Source organism: Pezoporus flaviventris, unplaced genomic scaffold, assembly GCF_033815535.1.
Source record: "Pezoporus flaviventris isolate CSIRO_AGI_PZ_B2104156 unplaced genomic scaffold, CSIRO_AGI_Pfla_v1 ptg000152l, whole genome shotgun sequence".
NCBI classification, from domain to species: Eukaryota; Metazoa; Chordata; class Aves; order Psittaciformes; family Psittacidae; genus Pezoporus; species Pezoporus flaviventris.
Window position 1 is genome coordinate 244,538 of NW_026892700.1, and position 20,718 is coordinate 265,255.

The 20,718-nt window shown below is 63.3% G+C and overlaps 1 protein-coding gene across 1 annotated transcript; it reads left to right on the forward strand.

Annotated features, from left to right (window-relative positions):
• Positions 1-3,222: 3,222 nt before the first annotated feature.
• On the forward strand, positions 3,223-20,490 carry GLI1 (GLI family zinc finger 1). The gene is made up of 13 exons (XM_061479552.1): positions 3,223-3,418; positions 13,970-14,136; positions 14,304-14,396; positions 14,628-14,823; positions 14,981-15,146; positions 15,226-15,327; positions 15,429-15,569; positions 16,206-16,355; positions 16,844-17,008; positions 17,367-17,615; positions 17,707-17,993; positions 18,056-18,059; positions 18,292-20,490. Exons 2-13 carry the CDS (start codon positions 14,040-14,042, stop codon positions 20,443-20,445), a joined length of 3,804 nt encoding a protein of 1,267 aa, XP_061335536.1. The 5' UTR covers positions 3,223-3,418; positions 13,970-14,039; the 3' UTR covers positions 20,446-20,490.
• Positions 20,491-20,718: the final 228 nt, after the last annotated feature.

Below are 20,718 nucleotides of genomic sequence, written 5' to 3' on the forward strand. Positions count from 1 at the left end.
GCCCACCCTCCCCAAAAGACCTCCACCTCTAGGGATAAGGCACTGGCAGGATGCCTCAGCCTGCCGGGTGCTCCCCCAGCCCCAGCACGTGTGCTGCTGGCACCTTGTTGGTGGCTGTGTGCTGCTATGGATGCGCTGAGAGCAGCAGGGGTGGATTTTGGGTGAGTGCATGGGGACGTGTGTTGTGTCTTTACAATCCCTGCTCCCCCTCTCCATAGCATCGCCCCAGTGAAACTGTGGGGCCGGGCGGGCAGGGAGGCCTCCCACGAAGACACCAGACACCCTATTTTCCTCCGCCAGCAGCACAGCATCTTCACATCGCAGTGAATTTATGTTCCTATACGCGTGCACATATAGGAGGGGAGGCTGTTCACATGCGTGTGCGTGATGTGCTGACTCACTGACACACTGACACGCTGACCCACCAGCCCCGAGCTGAGGTGCTGAGCTGGTTGCGGTGCTCCCATTAAGTCCTTAATCTGGGTGATCATCTGGCCCTGCTCTGAGCCGCTTTAACTTTCCTAAACAGGAGGTCAAGATTAGTGCTGGGGTGGGGGACGTGGCAGCTGGAGGGGGGGAGTCGCTGGTAGGGAGCTACCCAAGTGTTGTTTGAACCCCAGGGGCTCAAAGCTGGGGGCAAAACGGACCTGGGCCTGCCTGGCCATGAGGATGGAAGAGGTGGATGGTCCTGGGGCAAGCCCCCAGACCCCAGGAGGGTGGCAGGGCTGGCCCCACAGCATCCCCAGTGCCCAGTGGGCCTTTCCTGCCAGCTTAGCAGGGGTCACACTCAGCTCAAGAGTAAATCTGCTGAGCTGCTTACACCTATTACAAAACGGAGATGCAGGCAATGCCTTTCACCTGCACCCAGCACCCTGGCCCTCTCCCAGGGCTGATGGATGGGACTCCATCCATTGGAGCATCCTGGGGGCGCCTGTAGCTGTTCTCCCCTTGTGCCAGTGGATGGAGGGGTGTCTCTTGAATCTTCCTCACTGGAGGTCCCATGCAGGCAATGGAGATGGTGTTTTCCTAGAGATGTGCTATGGGTTCATGCTGTGAAGCTATGGGTTCACGCCTGCAGTGCGTGATGACACACAGGGTTATGGGGAGGACAGGCTAATGCAAGGCATAGTGCCTACAGCAGGGGTAATCCTGCTAAGAGGCTCTGAGGACAGGCTGGGTGCATGGTACAGCTCCCCTCCCCTTCGAGGGTCGCACGACACAGCAGTGTCATCGCGGAAAGCAGGATGAAGCCGGGAGGAGGAGTTGAGCACTGGGGTAGGGTGAGAACAGCCATGTCCCTACATGAAGTGTATCCGGGATCACCGGGGGAGCTGAGCACGCACAGGATAGGGCAGGAGCTCCCTCCTAGCAGGCTCTGTGCCCGCGGGAGCCCTTGGGAAGAGGCAGAGCAAGGAGGGACCAGGGTTCGCAGGAGAGGACGGGGGGAACGGCTGCAAGGAGGATGCTGATCCCCCGCTCGCCACCAGGAGGCGCTGCCCTGAGCCGCCGCACCCAGCCCGGTCCCTGCCCCAGCCGCTGCTGCTGCCCGTGCTCCCGCAGGCCGAGTGTGAGGGCTAGGATTAGGGTTAGGGTTAGGGTTTGGGTTAGGGTTAGGGTTAGGGTTTGGGTGAGGGTTAGGGTTAGGGTTTGGGTGAGGGTTAGGGTTAGGGTTACGGATACGGTTAGGGTTAGGGTTAAGGTTATGGTTGGGGTTAGGATTAGGGTTTGGGTTTGGGTTAGGGTTAGGGTTAGGGTTAGGGTTTGGGTTTGCGTTAGGGTTAGGTTTCGGCTTTGGGTTTTCGTTAGGTTTAGGGGTAGGGTTAGGTTTATGGTTATGGTTAGCGTTAGGGTTTGGTTTAGTGTCAGGGTTTGTGTTAGGGTTAGGTTTCGGCTTTGGGTTTTCGTTAGGTTTAGGGGTATGTTTCGGTTTATGGTTATGGTTAGCGTTAGGGTTTGGTTTAGTGTCAGGGTTTGTGTTAGGGTTAGGTTTAGTGTTTGGGTTTGGGTTAGGGTTAGGGTTTGGGTTTGCGTTAGGGTTAGGTTTCGGGTTTGGGTTTGCGTTAGGTTTCGGGGTAGGGTTAGGTTTATGGTTATGGTTAGGGTTAGGGTTTGGTTTAGTGTCAGGGTTTGTGTTAGGGTTAGGTTTAGGTTTTGGGTTACGGTTTGGGTTATGTTTTGGGTTACTGTTAGTTAGGGTTAGGGTTAATGTTAGGGTTTTTGTTATGACTAGGGTTGGTTAGGGTTAGGTTAGGGTTTGGGTTTGGGGTCGTTAATGGTAGGCGATGCCCAGTCCTAACTTGTCTTTTTTTGATGCCCGTGGAGGGAATGGGTTTCTCGGAGGTCGTTGACTCACTTCCATGAGGGCCAGGATATGTTGCATTTCGCACCCCACTGCTGCCAGCAGTGTCTGCCAGCCACGGTTGGCTCTGTCCTCCGTAAGGCACCAGCTCCCCTTGTCCATGGGAGATATCCCAAGGGATGCAGTCTCTGACCGTGTGGTGTGTCCGGCACTTTGGAGGGTGGTCTCCACTCAGTGATGCTGTTGTGCTGGGCCAGCCTCCATCAGGGTCTCAATCGGTACCCAGTCTGCTGGAGGTGCTGGGCCCACACTGCCTGTCTGTGGGGTGGGTCCCCCATCTCCATCTGCTTTTCCCGGACCCTTTGGCCTCTCCCCTGATGCAGTGAAGGCCCAGGGCGATTGTCAGACCCTGGCCCTGTCAACTGTCGGCTGCGCATCCTTCCTGCCCACACGTGCTGTGCTGGTGCTCTGTGCATTGCCCTGTGCACTCGGGATGCACGAGTGCCCGTTTGCCCGTGCGCAACCTCTTTGGCGTGTTCTTGCACACGGGTGCACACGGATGCACGGTGTACCCGCGCTCAGGTGCACGCGTGTGCGCACCAAGGCGCACGGCCCCTGCCTGCTGCTGGGCCTCGGGGTGCCGTGCGCGGCCATGGGTGCCCACGCGTGGCGGTGCGGGGTGTGCAGGCCCGCGGCGGGCGCGCGTGTCCCGCGTGCGAGCCTGCGGGAGGATCCAGCCCGGGTTTTCGGGGTGGCTGCAGCCGCCGGCGCTCCCGGCCGGGGTCTCCGTCCCGAGCGCTCCCGGCGCCGCCGCCCGAGTTGGCGGAGCGGGACCCGCAGCCCGGTTGTGCCGGGACCCGCTCTCCCCCCCCCCCCCCCCCCCCCCCCGCCACCCACCCCCTTTGCGGGGGCTCCGGTAACTTTCCCCCGGGAGCCCGGGGCGGGCCGGGAAGTGCGGGGGGCGCCGTCCCTTCCCGTCCCGTCCCGTCCCGCCCGCCCACCGGGGTCCCCCCCTGGATGCGCCGCTTCTCGCCCGGACCGAGCCGCAGCCGGGGGAAGGGAAGGGAAGGGAGCGCGGAGCCGCGGGTCCCGCCGCCTCGCTCTCGGAGCCGCCCGGAGGTAGGAGCCGTCGGCGGGTCGGGGCCGCGGGTGGGGAGCTCCCCGCGGGAGCCGGGGTGGCTCCAGAGGCTCCGCCGCGCAGCGCCGGGCCCCGTCCCGCTGTGGGGTGAGAGCCGGGGGGGGGGGAGCCTCATCCAGGGCCGGGCAGAGCGCCCCGGGCCCCGCCGCGCTCCCCGTCCCGTCCCCTCGCGATCGCGCACCGGGAGGGTTCAGCGCCGGCCCGGGGACCCCCTCGCAGCACGGGAGGGAGCGGGGCGCTCCCAGCGCTGCGGGTGGGGAGCGCTGGACCGGGAGTCCCGAGCGGGTGGAAGCCGCAGCCTTGGCCCGAGTGACGCAGCAGCTACGGGACTGTCCCCACGAGGGTGAGCGGTGCCAGCCGCGCCGCTGCTGCGGTCTCCGGCCACCCATGGGTACCTCGTGGTGGACTTGGGGCTCTGCCGGGCTCCTCGGGGGCCTCCGCACCCGGCCGCACATCCCCACAAACAGCACCCGCTGCCCCCGGGACCTTGGGAGGGCTCTGAAGGGAGGAGGATTTGGCGCTGGGACAAGGGGGTCCCCCTGCTCTCCTGACAGCCCGGCCGGGAGATCCCGTGCACCCCAAGATGCCCCGGTCCCTGGTGCTTCCCAGCCCTCATCCCGTAGGCCCTGGGGCTGCTTCTTCCCTGCCCGTGCGGGCTGCAGCAGAGGCGGCCTCAGAAGTGTCCCATGCCTGGGAAAACCCGGAACCATCGAAGAGCCCAGGTTGGAAAGGGCCGTGAAAGGTCCAAGCCTTCATGGAACAAGGAGCTGAGTTTAAGAAACCTGGGCTTGGGGGGAAGGCAGAGCTGCTTTTGCACTTTGCCTGTGGAGCGCCTCGAGTCCTTGCCTATGACAGCTCTGAGCGTCCCCAGTGTGCTTGCACAGGGGCTGCTGCCGGCTTTAGTGCTCAGAGAGCTGGGGCTGGGGCAGGTGAGTGGGGTGAGGAACCCCCATGCAGGGCACGGTGAGACCTGGCAGCCCTGTTTGCAGCTGAGCATGAGCTAACTCCAGCCTATGCAGCCGCTTTGGGTCTGACCACAGCAAGGCACCCCCAGACCACCCCGAGCCCTCAGTGAGTGCAGGAAGGTTAAAGGCAGAGGAATGTGGCAGAGGAATGGCTGTGGCATTTGCGATGCTGTGTTTGGGGTCTGGGAAACCAGTGCCTGCTCCAGCCGCATCCCAGTGCTGGAAGGGATGTGGGGGCCCAGAGGATGCTTCTGGATACCCAGATGCTGGAGTTTCCCCACCCCAGCCTGCTCTGTAGGCTGCGTGTGGCAAACCAGAGCTGGTGGATGCAGTGTCCCGAGGGTGGGCACTGGGATTTGGTGCAGGGAAAGGGAAGAGGAAGCACCCAGATGAAGTTTCACCTTTAGTAATTCAGACCTAGGAACACTTCCCAGTGTGGCTGCATCTGCTGTGTCCAGCTGAGGCAGAAGCTGCCTCTGTGGTGAGCAGGGGATGGCAAAGGCATCTACTGTCCCTTCCATGCTGTTGTGGGTGTTCAAAGCTTCTTGACTGATGTATATGTCTCTGCTTAGTGTGAGCTGGGAGCTGGTTTGGTCCTCACCCTCCCTTCAGCCTTTTGCCAGCGCAGTGAAGGCCACTGTTACTCAGCAAGGGTCTTTGAGGGGAGTCTGTTGGAAATTGAGACCCTGCAGCAGATCCACACCAAAACTCCATGTGCTTGGTAGGACCCCCAAATTCCCCAAGGATGCTGGCACCTCTGAGGAGCCTGCCATATACCGACCTGAGCCCAGCGGTGCATACCCTCACCCTTGTGAGGCTGCTTATAGCCAAGCCACTGAAGGATTGGTCCTCATCTCCCCCATGCTCCATCTTTTCCATCACAAAGACAAGCGCAGGACCAGGAGCAGGTTGGGAGCTGAATGTTGCCAGGCCCCTGTAGCTGGTCTGGTGGGAGGCAGTGGAACTAACCCAGCACTGCCTCCCCGTCCCGGTGCTGGATGTGGCTGAGCAGTCAGAACCTCCCCGGAGCACAGGTTTCCAAGGGGGGAGTGAGTCAGCGCCGGTACCTTGTGCTGCCGTGTTGGGGCAGCCCAAGCTCTGGCTTGGGGAGGGGAGATTGGTGCTTCCAGGATGTGTGACACGGTGCAGCTCAGGACATGACCGTGAATATCATAGAACCAGGTTTGGGTTGGAAGAGACCTTAAAGCTCCTCCAGCTCCAACCCCTGCCACGGGCAGGGACACCTTCCACTGGAGCAGCTTGCTCCAGGCTCCGTCCAACCTGGCCTTGATGGGATGGAGCGTCCAAACCTCCTCTGTTCAGCCCATTCCAGTGTCCCAGCACCCTCACAGGGAACAACTTCTGCTTAAGAGCTCATCTCCATCTGCCCTCTGGCAGGTTAAACCCATTCCCCTTGTCCTCTCCCTCTATCCCTTGTCCAAAGCCCCTCTCCAGCTTTGTTTTTGGCTTGTCAGCTTTCCCTAAAGGATTTCTGCTGTTGTCTTTCCTTCCTTCCACAGGCCCCTGGGCCTGTTCTTGTCCATCTCACAGAGTAAAAGAGGGAAACCTTAAGTGTGTGGAAGTTGGTCAGAAGGGAGAGCAATCCTACACCCAGAGCATCCCCTATGGACGCCTGTTTGTGTGCGTGTGTGTTGGTGTCTTGCATCTGTGCCACTGGAGCCTCTCTCTCTGTGTGCCTCAGTTTCTCTTTATGGCTTTTGCTGGTGTTTGGCAAAATCCCAGCGATTTGGTAATGGAACAGGCCCATTGGGGTGGTCCTGGGTGAGATGGAGGGGATTCTTCCCCAGGGATGCTCACAGCTCACAGCCCAATCCTTAGGGCACATCAAACCCCGCCAGAAGCCGCTCAATAACAGGGCCAACAGCTGATAAAATAGCTGCCTCCGAGTGGGAACAAGCAGCAAAAACAGAGTCAGGTTTCAGCCCTGCTGCATCCAGCTTTGAGGCTGCGGCTGGGGGGATGCTTCCAGATGTGGTGCGATCCCACCAGCCACCTCCTACCCTCATCCAGGGGGAGCAAAGCCCTGCTTGGTGCCCCCCGTAGTGGCAGAGATGGGGCTCTATGTGTGGACATCACAGGTCTCCAACCAAGGAGCAGGAGGGCAGGCGGTTGCGCACCCACCTCTGTCAGTGGCAGGTACTCCTGGAGAGCCTAAAGAGCCCCATCAGGCACAGGATCGCTGAGGACATTGGGGAGCAGCCCCACCACCGCCTCTGGGCAGACAGAGGTGGCTCCTGCCCCAAAGGAGGAGCAGTTTATGCTCCCTACATCCCCCTGTGCTGTGCTCCCCTCGCCCTGCCCTTGGCGCATCAAGAGACAGGCAGATCCCCAGACTAAAAGGGGTTGCTGGTGTGTAGCCAAGCCTTTAACGCTGCTGAGGTCTCTGCCAGCTCCTGCGCATCCTCCTCTTCCCATCCTCGGAGGGATCCTGCAGGATGGAGCTGTTGGGGTGGGAGGGGGCTCTGTGACCCCCCCTGAGTGCAATGAGGGGGCAGATGCCTCCTCCACCTTTGGGACAGCAGGAAGCCCTGCACCGCAGCCCCCGTGCTGGGGGATGCCCCTCCGTGGGGCTGGGTTGGGGACGATGCCTCGATGCCATGGGGAGGAGCAGCCATGACTCCGAGCCGGGCTTTTATGGGTCCCACATGTTCCATGTTGCTGCTTCCCTCCAGCGCTGCGAAGGGAAGGGGAAACATAAAAATTCCTTGGAGCAGCTGCTCCTGTGCATGCCCCCCCCCCCCCCCTTTACCCTCACCCCAAAACCTTACCCTAGCGGAGGCAGGGCCCGGGGAAATGGCTTCGTGTGAGCAATCGGCAGGGGTTAAGCGTGAGCGCGCTGGCAGCCAAAGCAAATACCATGCGAGCCCATGACAATCGCCTGCCGGCCCTGGGACCACCTATCAAGCACCACGGCTCCTGCCCTGCTTGCCACTGCTTCCTGAGCCGCTCGGCTTGTGGTTGAGGGCCGGCAGACCCTGCTTTAAGGGTGGGGGGGGAAATGGGAGCTCCCACCCTGCAGCCCTCCTCCATGGGAGCCACTGCAGCCCCGCGTTCCCCTCTTCGCCAGGCACGCGTGTGTTAGCGTGTGTTAACGTGTCTAAAGGCATGTCAGTGCCTGGTCATGAGTGGGTGTGGATGCATGTGGGAGCGAGGGGCTGGATCGTTTGGCCCCCTGCTGAGGTGAGGTGCACGGCTGGTGGTGCACGGTGCCTTGCACAAGGCTGGGGTGCTGGGTGTGCTGGGAAGGGACCGCGGGTCCGTACTGGAAGTGGTGTGGAGGGCAGAGAGGAATAATGGTGTGGGATGGGGAATGAAGGTGGGAGAAGAGGGGGGAGAGGAGGATGTCCTGCACCTCTTCTGGCATGGACGGATCTGCCCCTTTCCCTCCACACATGAAGCTGGTTCTTCCCTGCCTCATCTTTTCCAGGCAAGGGACCACCTTGGAACGAGCTTGGCAGCTCACACCAGCATGGGTTCATGACCCTGGCTCGTCCCCTTTCAGACCCCCTGAACCTGAAGCAATGTCCTTTGTGGCAGCTGCAGTCCTGGGCAGATTAGCTGCCCCATGCAGAGGAGCTTGGGCTCGCCCTAAAGCCTGGCCTAACACTGGGGTCAGACCCATAGCGAGGCGGCTGGGCGGGAGGTCTGCGCATCCCTGCTGCAGGAGGCAGGGATGAGAAAGCTCGTGGGGTTCGGGGGATGCAGACCCCAGCGCAGAGCGCGCTGCCCTGGCTCCAACCCGCTCCCAGGGCACGGAAAGGGGCTTTTTCCAAGGGGGAATTTCCCCATCTCTGCCTGTCAGTGCCTTCCCCTGGCTGCTGGCTCGGGCTGCACCGCGGGCAGGAGACGCCGTAGCTTGGAGGAGCGGTGATGCTGCCAGCCCCTCCCTGCCCTGCCGTGCGTGCCCTTGGTCCTGGGTGGCCACAGGGGCTCTCTTCCAGCTGCGCTGCTGCAGCCTGCGCCGTGTGCTCTGTTCGGTGCATGCAGAGCTGCTGCCTGAGCCGCTGCCCCGGCGCAGGAGGGCAGATCCGGAGCCAGAGCAGTGTTTTCCCTAAGGCCTTAGAGGGTTAAACCAATTGGGCATGTGGCTGACCTGGGGTCACAAGGCGGTAGAGATGAGGGCTCAGTGCTTTGACTATCATGGGGCTAGAGCCCACCTCTCCTTAGGGGGTGAAAAGGATGTGCAGGGGGGGCTTCTTGGGGTGCCCCCCACCCTCCCCAGCCCCTGCTGGTCCTGCTCTCTGCCTCTCCCTGCTTCATCAGTGAGTGAGGGCTTGGGGTGAACGGGCCTGCAAACACGTTCTAGCTCCCCACATGCACATAGGAACATCCCACTCGTATGTAGACAAGCACACATGCAAACACTTCTGTGTGTACATACACACAAGCATACCCCCCCCTCCCCAAAACCATGCACATTAAGCACAAACCCCTCTCCGCACATGCAGACACATATGGCCAAGCTCGTGCTTACAGAAACCCAGATGCCCCCACGCATGCACACACAGAGCCCTCCTCCAGGCCCCCCATGCTGGGGGCTGTGCTGGGCGGGTTGATGGATTGTGCCACACACAGCTCAGCGCTGCTGCTCTATGGGCTGGGATCGTGGCTGGGATGGAGGCCGCATGGGCTAATCCAACCCTGACATCACATTCCTCCACAGTGGGACTCCAGCGTGGTTAACCCTACCGGGGCTGGGCGCGGGGCAGGAGGCGATGGGATCAATGCCGAGGCGCAGACAGGGTGCTGGGCTGGGTGGTAGCCACCCCGCTGTGCCGCACAGCACCCACTGCTGCGGGCTGCCTGCACCCTTTGGGAGCCAGGAGCATCCCTGGTGCGAGGTGGGAGCTGGGCTGGGGGTCTGCCCCGCTGCAGCCTGCGTTGAGTGCGCACACACCCCGGTCCCCCAAGGCCGCGTGGCTCCCCTATGGTGGTTCCACCACCCATCAACGCTGCCATCCCATGCTACGAGCCCGCTTCCACCTCCTTCCCCCTCTCTGCCCCCTTCCCCGCTCCCCAGTGTCCTCAGGAAACTGGCGCCAGATGACACATTTTAGATGTGTTTGCAGGGAAGAAAAGGCAAGGAGCTGGGATGGGAGGAAGGAGGAGTTGCGGTGGTGGTGGGGGGGGGAAAGGATGGATGTTGAGTCCTGCCCCCCCCTCCTGCTCCGGAGTTCAGGGTCTGGAGCCAGCCCCCGCTCCAACGGCGGGCGCCGCTGGCTGCGCTCCGTGTTTTCTTGGCAGAGGGGAGCAGGAATGCGCTTCAGTTCGAGGCTCTTGGCAGGAGGAGGCCGAGGGAAGCTTCCCCGCATCCCGGCTGCGCCCGGCGCTCGCATTCATGCCCATAGGCTGCGACTTGGGTGGGCCGCGGAGCTGCGCTGCGCGGCGGGCGGGGGAGGCAGCGCCGCGGTGGGCGAGCCGCCGGCCCCGCTCCCATTGGCTCCCCCGCGCCGCCGGCCCCATCCGGCTTCCCCCGCTAAAGGGGGTCCGGGGAGCCCCTGGGGATGCTTTGGATTGGGGGGAGCAGAGGGGACTTGGGGGGGGGGGGGGGGGTGATGCTTTCTGTCCCCCCCCATCCCCTGTGGACCCTTTGCATTGGGGGGAGCAGATGGGACTTGGGGGGGTCTTGATGCTTTCTGCCCCCCATGCCCTGTGGACCCTTTGCATTGGGGGGAGCAGATGGGACTTGGGGGGGTCTTGATGCTTTCTGCCCCCCATGCCCTGTGGACCCTTTGCATTGGGGGGAGCAGATGGGACTTGGGGGGGTCGTGATGCTTTCTGCCCCCCCCATGCCCTGTGGACCCTTTGCATTGGGGGGAGCAGATGGGACTTGGGGGGGTCTTGATGCTTTCTGCCCCCCATGCCCTGTGGACCCTTTGCATTGGGGGGAGCAGATGGGACTTGGGGGGGCTTGGTGCTTTCTGCCCCCCCATGCCCTGTGGACCCTTTGCATTGGGGGGAGCAGATGGGACTTGGGGGGGTCTTGATGCTTTCTGCCCCCCCCATGCCCTGTGGACCCTTTGCATTGGGGGGAGCAGATGGGACTTGGGGGGGTCTTAATGCTTTCTGCCCCCCCCATGCCCTGTGGACCCTTTGCATTGGGGGGAGCAGATGGGACTTGGGGGGTCTTGGTGCTTTCTGCCCCCCATGCCCTGTGGACCCTTTGCATTGGGGGGAGTAGATGGGACTTGGGGGGTCTTGATGCTTTCTGCCCCCCATGCCCTGTGGACCCTTTGCATTGGGGGGAACTGCTGGGACTTGGGGGGAGCCTTGGTGCTTTCTGCCCCCCCCCATGCCCTGAGGACCCTTTGCACTGGGGGGAGCAGATGGAACTTGGGGGGGGGGGGTGTTGGGTTTGATGCTTTCTGCCTTGCGCCGCCACCCCACCCCAGCATGCTGGTGCTCAGCAGGGGAAATGTGTGGCACCCTGAGGAGCTGGGTCGCTGCCATCCTGCCCCCCTGCTCCCGCTGCCTCCAGACTGCCCTTGCAGGCTGCGTCTCCCTGCCCAGCTCCTCCCTTCTGCCTGCGCTCAGGAGCAGAAGCTGTCTTGGCACAGCAGGACCCTGAGCATCCCGCTTGGAGCCGGGTGGGCAGGGACTATGGGTCACTGTGCAGGGATGAACACGCGTGCTCACGTGTGCAGTACGGCGCGTGCCAGGCATGGCACAGCATGAAATGAAGCTAACAGCAAGGGCGAGAAGACATCGCAAAGGTGATGGGGGAATTAAGCCTGGTCCTGGAAGCAGGAGATGCCCCACACATGGTGCCCCACCTGCCTGGAGCTGGAGGCTGCTGGGACCAGCTGGGCCCAGGGCAGAGCCCCCCATCACACTGGTGCTGCTGCCCCCTCCTCTTTGGGCTGGGCTGGGCGCACACAGTCCCTGGTACCAAACTGCGGGCTCTCACTTGAGTGAGGAGCTGGTGATGGGCCCAGACTGCGGGAGCCCAGGTGATGGTTCTCAGGCAGGGGAGATAATGGGGTTTTGGCTTTGCCTGTCTCCAACCACCCCCCGTCATCTCCCAGCTGCTCTCTGCATAGGTGCAAATGCATGTTCATGCATCCCTGCGCATACACGTGGGTGGCTGCATGCAGAGACTCCAAAACAGGACAGAGTTCTGTGAGGGGCTTGGTTAGATTTGGGGGGGGAGCAGATGGGAGCCTTCCCCTGCAGCTACTCCCCAGGCTTTGCATCAAGGCCCAGGTTCCATGGGCAGGTAAGAGGCTCCTCCTCTGCTCCCCCTTCCCCATAGTCTCATTCCTCTTCCCCTTGCCTGTCCCCAGCACCACATCACCTTCGCGGGTCCCTCCCTCCCTCTTTGCCTGCCCTGCTGCCCCCCCTGCCCCATTCTTCCTGGCTGACACTCGCACAAAGCCCCGAGACGAGCTTTCAAAGGGGCAACTCATGCGGAAGAATTGCAGCCCCCCTCGCCCCCTCGTGCTCCGAACGCAGCCCAGCACCGTTCCCAGCGGGGTGAGGGGCTCCCACTGCCCCAGACCCCTTGTTTGGGGTCTCTCAAAGGGGAGGGGAGAGGCTGAGGGGACAGGAGACCTTGTTCCCAGTGCCACCCACCCTGTGCTTGCTCCTCCTTCCAGAGCTCCCGTCCTTCAGCAAGCCCTCAGGGATCCTGGGGCAGGACAGCGCCCATGGGAGGGGATGGAGATGTAGGCTGGGACCCGAAGGTGCAGCCATGGTTTGGAGATGAGCGGAAGCGAGAGCCGGGCAGAGGAACAGGAACCTGCGGGCAGGGATGGGGCTGTGCCCTGTGGGCAGGGCTGCGATGGAGAGTGGGACAGGGCAGGGTTTCCATCTGCAGGCAGGGTGGGGACCAGGAGGCAAGGCAAGGCTTGGGTGGGACGTGCTGCTGCTGCAGGGCCCCATTGAGGAGCGCAGAGCACGGCGCCAGCGTGGGTCCTTGGACCCGCAATGGTTCTGAGCATCCATGCTTGGCAGTTCGGGCTCGCAGGTTTGACACCCATGTGTGTGTGTGCTCGAGTGCGGGTGTCTGGGTGCACGCGTGCGTGTTCCACCCCTCCTGCAACGCACACTGGTGTTGCAGTACAGCACCGAGCCTGAGGCCACCTTGCTAAGTCCCTATCCGGGGAGCTGTGGGACGGGCGACCCTACAACAGCATCACTGCTTGTGCCAGGCTCTCAGAGGCAGCCTGGAGCTGGGCAATGGTTTGGTCTGTACCGTGCTCCTTGTGCTGAGGGTGTTAAGTGCCCTGTGCTCGTGCCGTGAGGTGCCTGGGGACAGACAGGCTTGCTTTGCAGAGGGTGATGGAGCCGGGCGGCTGTGGTGATACGGAACCACCGTGGCTTGCGCCTCCTGTCCCCACCCAGCCCACCAGAGGCATGCAGCCTTCTGCATGGTTTATGTCTCTGCAATGTCAGCAGAAGGAGGAGAGGGATGCGGTGGGGGCTGCGCCCTGGCCCCACAGGCATCTCCTCTTGCACCATCCCCTTCTTCCTTCCAGGAACATCCAGCAAAGTGTGGGGAATGCCCCCCCCCCCCAGGTCCAGGGAGAAAGTGGGAGCCCTTAGGGCAGGGGGAAGCACCCTGAAGGTGGGGGGAGCACCAGGATATCTGCATGTGGGAGGGAGCAAGGGAAAGTAAACGCCAGGGGCCACTATGGCAGGGCAGGGGGCCCCAGAGCTGAGTCAGGTGGTCCCTAGCCCGGTTCCTCTGCCTGGGCCCCTCGATGTTCGTGTCTGTGCCCCAAGATGCGGGTGACGCCGTTTCCCTGTTGTCACCTCCCTACCTTGGCAGTGCCCCCTTGGCAGTGGGGCAGGGTCTGCGGGGGGGCACAGAGGGTGAGGGCAGGGCCACGCTGGGAGCTTTCAGGGTGCGGGTGCGGATACGGGGTGTGGATGCGGGTGCGGATACGGGCGCAGATGCGGGTGCGGATACAGGCGCAGGGTGCGGGTACGGATGCGGGGTGCGGATGCGGGTGCGGATACAGGCGCAGATGCGGGTGCGGATACAGGCGCAGATGCGGGTGCGGATACAGGCGCAGATGCGGGTGCGGATACAGGCACAGATGCGGGTGCGGATACGGGCGCAGATGCGGGTGCGGATACAGGCGCAGGGTGCGGGTACGGATGCGGGGTGCGGATGCGGGTGCGGATACAGGCACAGATGCGGATGCGGATACGGGCGCAGATGCGGGTGCGGATACAGGCGCAGGGTGCGGGTACGGGTGCGGGGTGCGGATACGGGCGCAGATGCGGGTGCGGATACAGGCGCAGGGTGCGGGTACGGGTGCGGGGTGCGGATACGGGCGCAGATGCGGGTGCGGATACAGGCGCAGGGTGCGGGTACGGGTGCGGGGTGCGGATACGGGCGCAGATGCGGGTGCGGATACAGGCGCAGGGTGCGGGTACGGATGCGGGGTGCGGATGCGGGTGCGGATACGGGCACAGATGCGGGTGCGGATACAGGCGCAGGGTGCGGATACGGGTGCGGATACGGCCGCGGGGCGCGGTGCTGCTGCGCTCCCTGGCGGGCGCGGGGCGCGCATCCCACCCTTGTCCTCCCTGCTTCAGGCGCCCGCCGGCTCCAGCCCCACAGCGCGGACCCGATGCGCTCCTGAGCCTGGGCAGGCTCCGCCGAGAGATGTTCAACCCCGTCAGCCCCCCGGGCAGCGGCTACGCCGAGCGCTGCTGCCTGCGCCCGCCCCATGGAATAGCTCCAGGTGCCCCGGGACCACCAGGTCGGTCGCATCCCCCCTCAGCCTGGTACCTGAGCAGTGCCTGGCACGGCGCAAGGAGCATCCGGCTTCAGATTCAGTGCTTGGGTTCAGGGGTGCTCAAGGGACTTCCTTCCCCCTCGTGCCACTCACCCTTATGCTCTTCCCGTCTTTCTCCTCGCCCCTGCCAGGACTCGATTTCCCCTTATGCCACCAGTCAAACCTTATGAGTGGTCACCGTGGTTATGGGCTGGTGCCAGGAGCCGAGCACCACAGTGGTGATGGTAAGTGCCTTGGGCAGGTGTTGGGTTCTACAGCCCCACACTGGTCAGCCATCTGGACCAGACGATCACTGTAGTCCCTTCCACTTGAAATACCCCGTTTCCATTCTAAACCAGAAGTGAACTGGCACAGCCAGGGTCCTCCTTTAAGCTCCAGGGCACCAGGACTGTGTCCCTGGGGGTTTCTTCAGCCTCCTAGGACCCATACTGAGGGTCTCTGTGCTGCCACCCCAGGCTCACGGTTCTCAACGCCCCGTGCCGCAGGCAAGCTGGGCAAGAAGCGGGCCCTGTCCATCTCACCGCTGTCGGACTCCAGCATTGACCTGCAGACGGTCATCCGCACCTCACCCAACTCCCTCGTGGCCTTCATCAACTCCCGCTGTGCCTCTGCCAGTGGCTCCTATGGCCACCTCTCCATCAGCACCATCAGGTGGGCACCACGCATGCAGGCGCTGAGGCTGGGAGCCTGAATGCCCATTCCCAGCTTGGGGAATGCCTGGGGGAAGGTGGGAGCGGGGCGGGATGGTGGATCCTGGGATCCCTGCGCTCCGATGGCATCACCTGCTCATCCCTCTCGCTCCTTGCAGCCCGTCGCTGGGATATCAGAGTCCCCCGGCTCAGCAGAAGGGCCAAGGCCACCTTTACAGCCACAGCGCAGCAGCAGCACCACCATGCAGCTCCCATGAAGCCCTGTCCACCCGCCCAGGGCTCCTGCATCACACCCCAGCTCGTGGGACCCTCAAGCAGTGCCAGGTAAGGGGCCCTTGCGCCCGTGCCAGCGGTGGTCCAGCGAGCATCCCGCTGCTCACTGCTTTCCCCCCTGCCCTGGTAGCAGCTGAAGCTGGAGTGGAGCCTGAGCAGCCCCTTGGCTGGCAAATACCCAGAGGAGAGATCCGAGGGTGACATCTCCAGTCCAGCTTCCACAGGCACCCAGGTACTGCCCAAGCCTTGAGACCCCCCCCATCCCACCCCACTTCCCCCTGGCACCACTCTCAGTAACGGGAGCACGTACCTCGGGGTACTGCGCTCCCCCAGGACCCCTTGCTGGGGATGCTGGATGCTCGGGAAGAGCTGGAGAAGGAGGATGGGAAACCCGAGTCGGAGGCTGTGTACGAAACCAATTGCTACTGGGATGGCTGTGCCAAGGAGTTTGACACGCAGGAGCAGCTCGTGCATGTGAGTCGGGTCCTGCCTGGCTATACACAGGCGCAGAGGGTGCCCTCAGGCTTCTGGGTGTTATCCCCCCTTTGTGCACCCACAGCTCCTACTGGCCTATATTGAGCTGCTCCCCTCCCTACGCGAAGAGCTCAGCACACGTGCACCCTGTTGGAAGCGGCCCCTAGGAATGGAAGGATTTGCATCCTCCACTTCTTGTGGCCCTCCCATACCGTGTCCCTAAGGGGTGCATCCCATCCGGCCGTCCTCATGCCTGTGGCAGCTCTCATGGACCACTGATGCAGCCAGACTCCCTCCTCTGCTCTTCGTCTCCCTGCAGACATTACAACTGTCCTATATAGCTGTCATATAGGTTGGAACTGGAGGATCCTTTCCAACCCTAAACTCGTCTACGATTCTATATCCCCTTCACCACACCTCAGGCCACCTTGACCCCTGTGTCTTCTCTCGGGCCTCCCAGAACAGCCCCAAAAATCACCTCCTGCATCCACTGGTGGACATCATCTGACCACCCTGCTTTTGCCCGTCCCCTGGTGTCTCCAGCCACCATCCCAGTCCCTCTCTGTCCGTTCCCTCACGGTATTCTATCGGCACCCCTATCCGCCTCAGTCTCTGGTGACGCCCCTCTCTCCTCAGCACATCAACAACGAACACATCCATGGGGAGAAGAAGGAGTTCGTGTGCCACTGGGCAGCGTGTTCCCGGGAGCAGAGACCCTTCAAGGCTCAGTACATGCTGGTGGTGCACATGCGACGGCACACGGGCGAGAAGCCCCACAAGTGCACGGTGAGCTGGCAAGGGCCCTTGCAACGCCTCGGCTGAGCTGGGAAAACGAGGTGGGACACGAGCATGGTGGCGCATGAGGTTGGGTATAAGGAAGGAGCTCTTCCCTGTGAGGGTGCTGAGGCACTGGAATGGGTTGCCCAAGGAAGTTGTGGATGCTCCATCGCTGGCGGTGCTCAAGGGCAGGTTGGATGAAGCCTTGGGTTTAGTGGGAGGTGTCCTTGGGGGTTGGAACTGGATGATCTCGGGGTCCTTTCCAACCCAAACCGTTCCGTGATCCTATGGTGGAGTGGGGTTCACGTGTGGCAGTGTGTAACCAGTGCCACAGCAGAAATGCACCCAAGGTAAAGGGGTACAGAGCAGGCTTGGCCACAGCCCAGCGGGGCAGTGCGTGGTGAGGGGCATGCCATGGCCATAAGGGGGACATGGGTAGGTGTGCTACAGGCTCTGTGCGAGGTGCACGGCCCCTCTCACCCTCCTCACCCGCGCAGTTCGAGGGCTGTAACAAAGCCTACTCACGCCTGGAGAACCTCAAGACCCACCTGCGTTCGCACACGGGCGAAAAACCCTACGTGTGCGAACACGAGGGCTGCAACAAGGCCTTCTCCAACGCTTCTGACCGGGCCAAGCATCAGAACCGCACTCACTCCAATGAGGTACGGACCTGCCCGGGGCTCTCTGCACCCCTTTGGGCTCCCCGTGGGCCTCCTAAGCAGTCCTGTGCTCTGAAAACTCCCTGTGTCCCTTGGGTGTTCTAATAGCTGGGCCCTGTTCCTTCCCTCCGTCACCTGCAATCCCACCAGGGTCCCTATAACCCCATCAGCTGCCTGTGACCTCCTCCGAGTCCCTGCTGTAGCATCCTCATCCCCCATCCAAAGGGGACGCAGCCTCTTGGATCCCTCCTTACCCTCCGTTCTTGGGCTTGTTGGAGAGGGTTGGGAGGGGTGTTCATTGCACTCCCAGGGGTCTCTGGTCAGCGCTAGCACCTTCATCCCCCCCCCCGTGCCCCGGCAGAAGCCCTACGTGTGCAAGATTCCGGGCTGCACCAAGCGCTACACGGACCCCAGCTCGCTGCGCAAGCACGTGAAGACGGTGCACGGCCCCGATGCCCACGTCACCAAGAAGCACCGAGGGGACGCGGTGCCGGGGCGTCCCCTGCCCACCCCCAGCGGCCCCCCAGACATGAAGCAGGAGAAAGACACAAACGGCCCCGGCGACGGCCATAAGGATGACGGCAAACTCTTGGTGCCCGACTTGGCCTTGGTAAGGAGCTGCGGTGGTTGCATGGGAGCGGGGTCTCGCAGTGGGTGTCTGACCCCCTTCTCCTTGGTTCATGTCTTTGGGTCCCCCCTAGAAGCCCCAGCCCAGCCCTGGCGGGCAGTCATCGTGCAGCAGCGGCCATTCCCCCCTCGGCAGCACCACCAACAACGACAGCGGGGTGGAGATGGCCGGCAACGCCGGCGGCAGCTACGAGGACCTGTCCACACTGGAGGATGCGCCCGGCGAGCCCATGGGCACCTCGGGGCTCATGGCCCTCCACAAGCTGGAGAACCTTCGCATCGACAAACTGAAGCAGATGAGGAAGCCATCAGCTCCCAAGGGCCTGAATTTGCCACCCATCCCCGGAGCCGGTGAGCTTGCGCTTCCCTCCCACCCGGATACGGGGCCGGTCCCGTGCCAAGAGAAGTCTGGTTTGCAGCCAGAGGGGTTTCCACACCTTCCCTTCGCTCGTGGTGGACCCCCCCCATCCGTGGGCTTGATCTTAAAGGTCTTTTCCAACCTCATTGATTCTAAACGATCTTTTGCCCCCTCTTTGTTGCCACCCCTGGATCTGCCTCCTGTCCCGGCCAGGCACTAACCACGGAAGAGGCCGCATCCTGCTCCCGGCCGCACGGCCACGTGCCCCTTGTCCCGACTCCTCCTTTTCTTTCCAGGGGAGATGCCCAGGCCGCCGGCGGCCGCCTCGCACCGGCGCCTGGCGGCAGCAGGGATGGGCACGGCTCTGAGCGAGCGCCGCAGCAGCGGCACCAGCACCGTGAGCTCAGCCTACACCGTGAGCCGGCGCTCGTCCCTGGTGTCCCCGTACCTGCCCGGCCCGTACCCGAGCGGCGAGGCCGGGGCCGTGCCCGGCGCCGCAGCCCTGCCCGATGGCTACGACCCCATCTCTCCGGATGCATCCCGACGCTCCAGCGATGCCAGCCACGGCGGGGGGCTGCCGGGGGTGGGCAGCCTTACCCCAGCCCAGCGCTATCGACTCAAGGCCAAATACGCCGCGGCCACAGGCGGTCCCCCCCCAACGCCGTTGCCCAGCGTGGAGCGGGCGGGCATGGGTGCCCACAGCAGCTTCGCAGGGCACTGCGCCGGGCCGGCGGAGCCCCGCGCCCTCGCCAATGGGTTGCTGCGGAGGCACAGCTCCAATGACCCCCCCGGCTGCGCGGGCGCTGCTCCCCATCCCTTGGTGCCTCGCAGCAGCGTGCGCCGGGCCAGCGACCCTTCCCGGAGCGCGGCCAACGCTCCCGCTGCGCCCAGGGTGCATCGCTTCAAGAGCGTGGGCAACGTCAACGCGCCGGGCGCCGGCAGAGCCGCTCTGCAGCCCTTGGGTGGCCCCGATGGCAGCCTGCAGCGCCGAGGCTTCGCTGAGCACGTCTTCCTGGAGAGCCCAGGCCCGGAGCCTGCCTTGGCAGGGCTGGAGCAGTACTTGGAGTATGCCGAGGAAAGCTTCCCGTGCCATAGGGCGGGCGCGGAGCTCCAGTGTGAAGCTCCCTATGGCAGCAGCCACCGGCCCGCGGCGTGCCTGCAGCTGAACCCAGGAGGCCCCAGGGACATGGAGGAGGGTTTACTGCAGCCCGAGTTCTGCCTCCCGCAGTGCCAGCTGAACCAGCACTTCACCACGCTGCACGCTGGCGCCGGGGCCGTGCCTGCGCCGTGGGATGAGCATCCCCAAAGCAACGTGGAGATGAGCTCCGGGCAGCCCGGGGTCAGTGCCATGGCTGGGTCACCCTTTCACCATCAGAGCACCGAGTACCAACTGCCCGGCGCTTGCGGGCAGCAGCCCAGGCTTGTGAGCTCGTGCCAGGACAACGGGTACCCCGGGGGGCACCGGCTCAACCGACCGCACATCAAATCAGAGCAGCGGTACCCAGCCCCTACCCCAGCGCTTGCTCCCTGCCAGAACCCCAAACTCGCTGGGCACCTGCAGCCTCCGGCATCCTTCGGCCAAGCTGTGAACGCAGGGCACGGAGGTTTCCAGCCTGAGGAGCAGGCGCCCATGGGTTACATGGGCATGCTGAGCCCGAGCGGGAGAAGAGACCAGACCCCCACCATGCAGAGCAAGGAGGTGATGGTCCGGAGCTACGTGCAGGCCCAGCAGGCTCTGATGTGGGGAGCCCAAGCAGTCCCCAAGGGAGGGGAGGCTGCGCTGCGCCTGGGCACCGAGCCCGGGCAGTGCCACGCCGTGCAGTGCCCCGGTTACCAACCCAAAGCGGAGAACCCGCAGGCTCTGCCAGAGACCCAGCACCTCCTTCATGCCCCATGCTTCAACCCTGAGCTGGGGCCGCATCCGCCCGGCGGCCCTAAACCCCAAGGGCACCCGAACAACCTGAACTACGCAGGGCACCTGCCCCAGCCAAGCCATTCCTATGAGGCAATGGAAGCCAGCTCCCGGCGCGTGCATCGCCTGCTCCCTGCCCGCCCCACACTTGAGGGGCCCAATAACGCCCTGCATTATTACCCAGCCCAGGGCACACACATGGGCAAAGGTGGGCATAAACTGCTGGGCCAAACGGCAGCAAGCTGTGGGGCTCCTGGGCATTATGGGGGGAGCATGGAGGGGCTCAAAGGCAGCTCGTGTCACTACCTGGATTCGGGGGAGCAAGTGGCCAACAGCTTGGACTCCTTGGACCTGGAGAACACGCACCTTGACTTTGCTGCCATCGTGGAAGAACCGGAGCTGCCCGCGCTGCTGCCGGGGCCCCCGAGCCCTGCTGGGGCTCTGCTGCCTGCATCCGGGGGTGCCAACATGGCTGTGGGGGACATGAGCTCCATGCTGAGCACCCTGGCAGGGGAAAGCCATTTCCTCAACTCCCTGTCTTAAGCAGGAGGTACCGGGCATCAGGTGGGCCCGTCTGCACCGCAGGGGATGGGGGGGGCACCAAACACGTTTGGGCCCTTCTGGCATGCGGATGTGTGGGGAGGGGGGGACATTGCTGAGGCCCAGCCCCGGCCCCAGCCCCGGTCGGGTGCTTCAGGCCACGTCTTGCACTGGGGAGGGAATGGTTTCACCGAGCGCTTCCATTCCCAGTGCCTGGAACCTTGCTGGGGCTCCCTTGGCCCTTTGGAAGCGGTGGCCCTGTGCAGTCTTAATGTC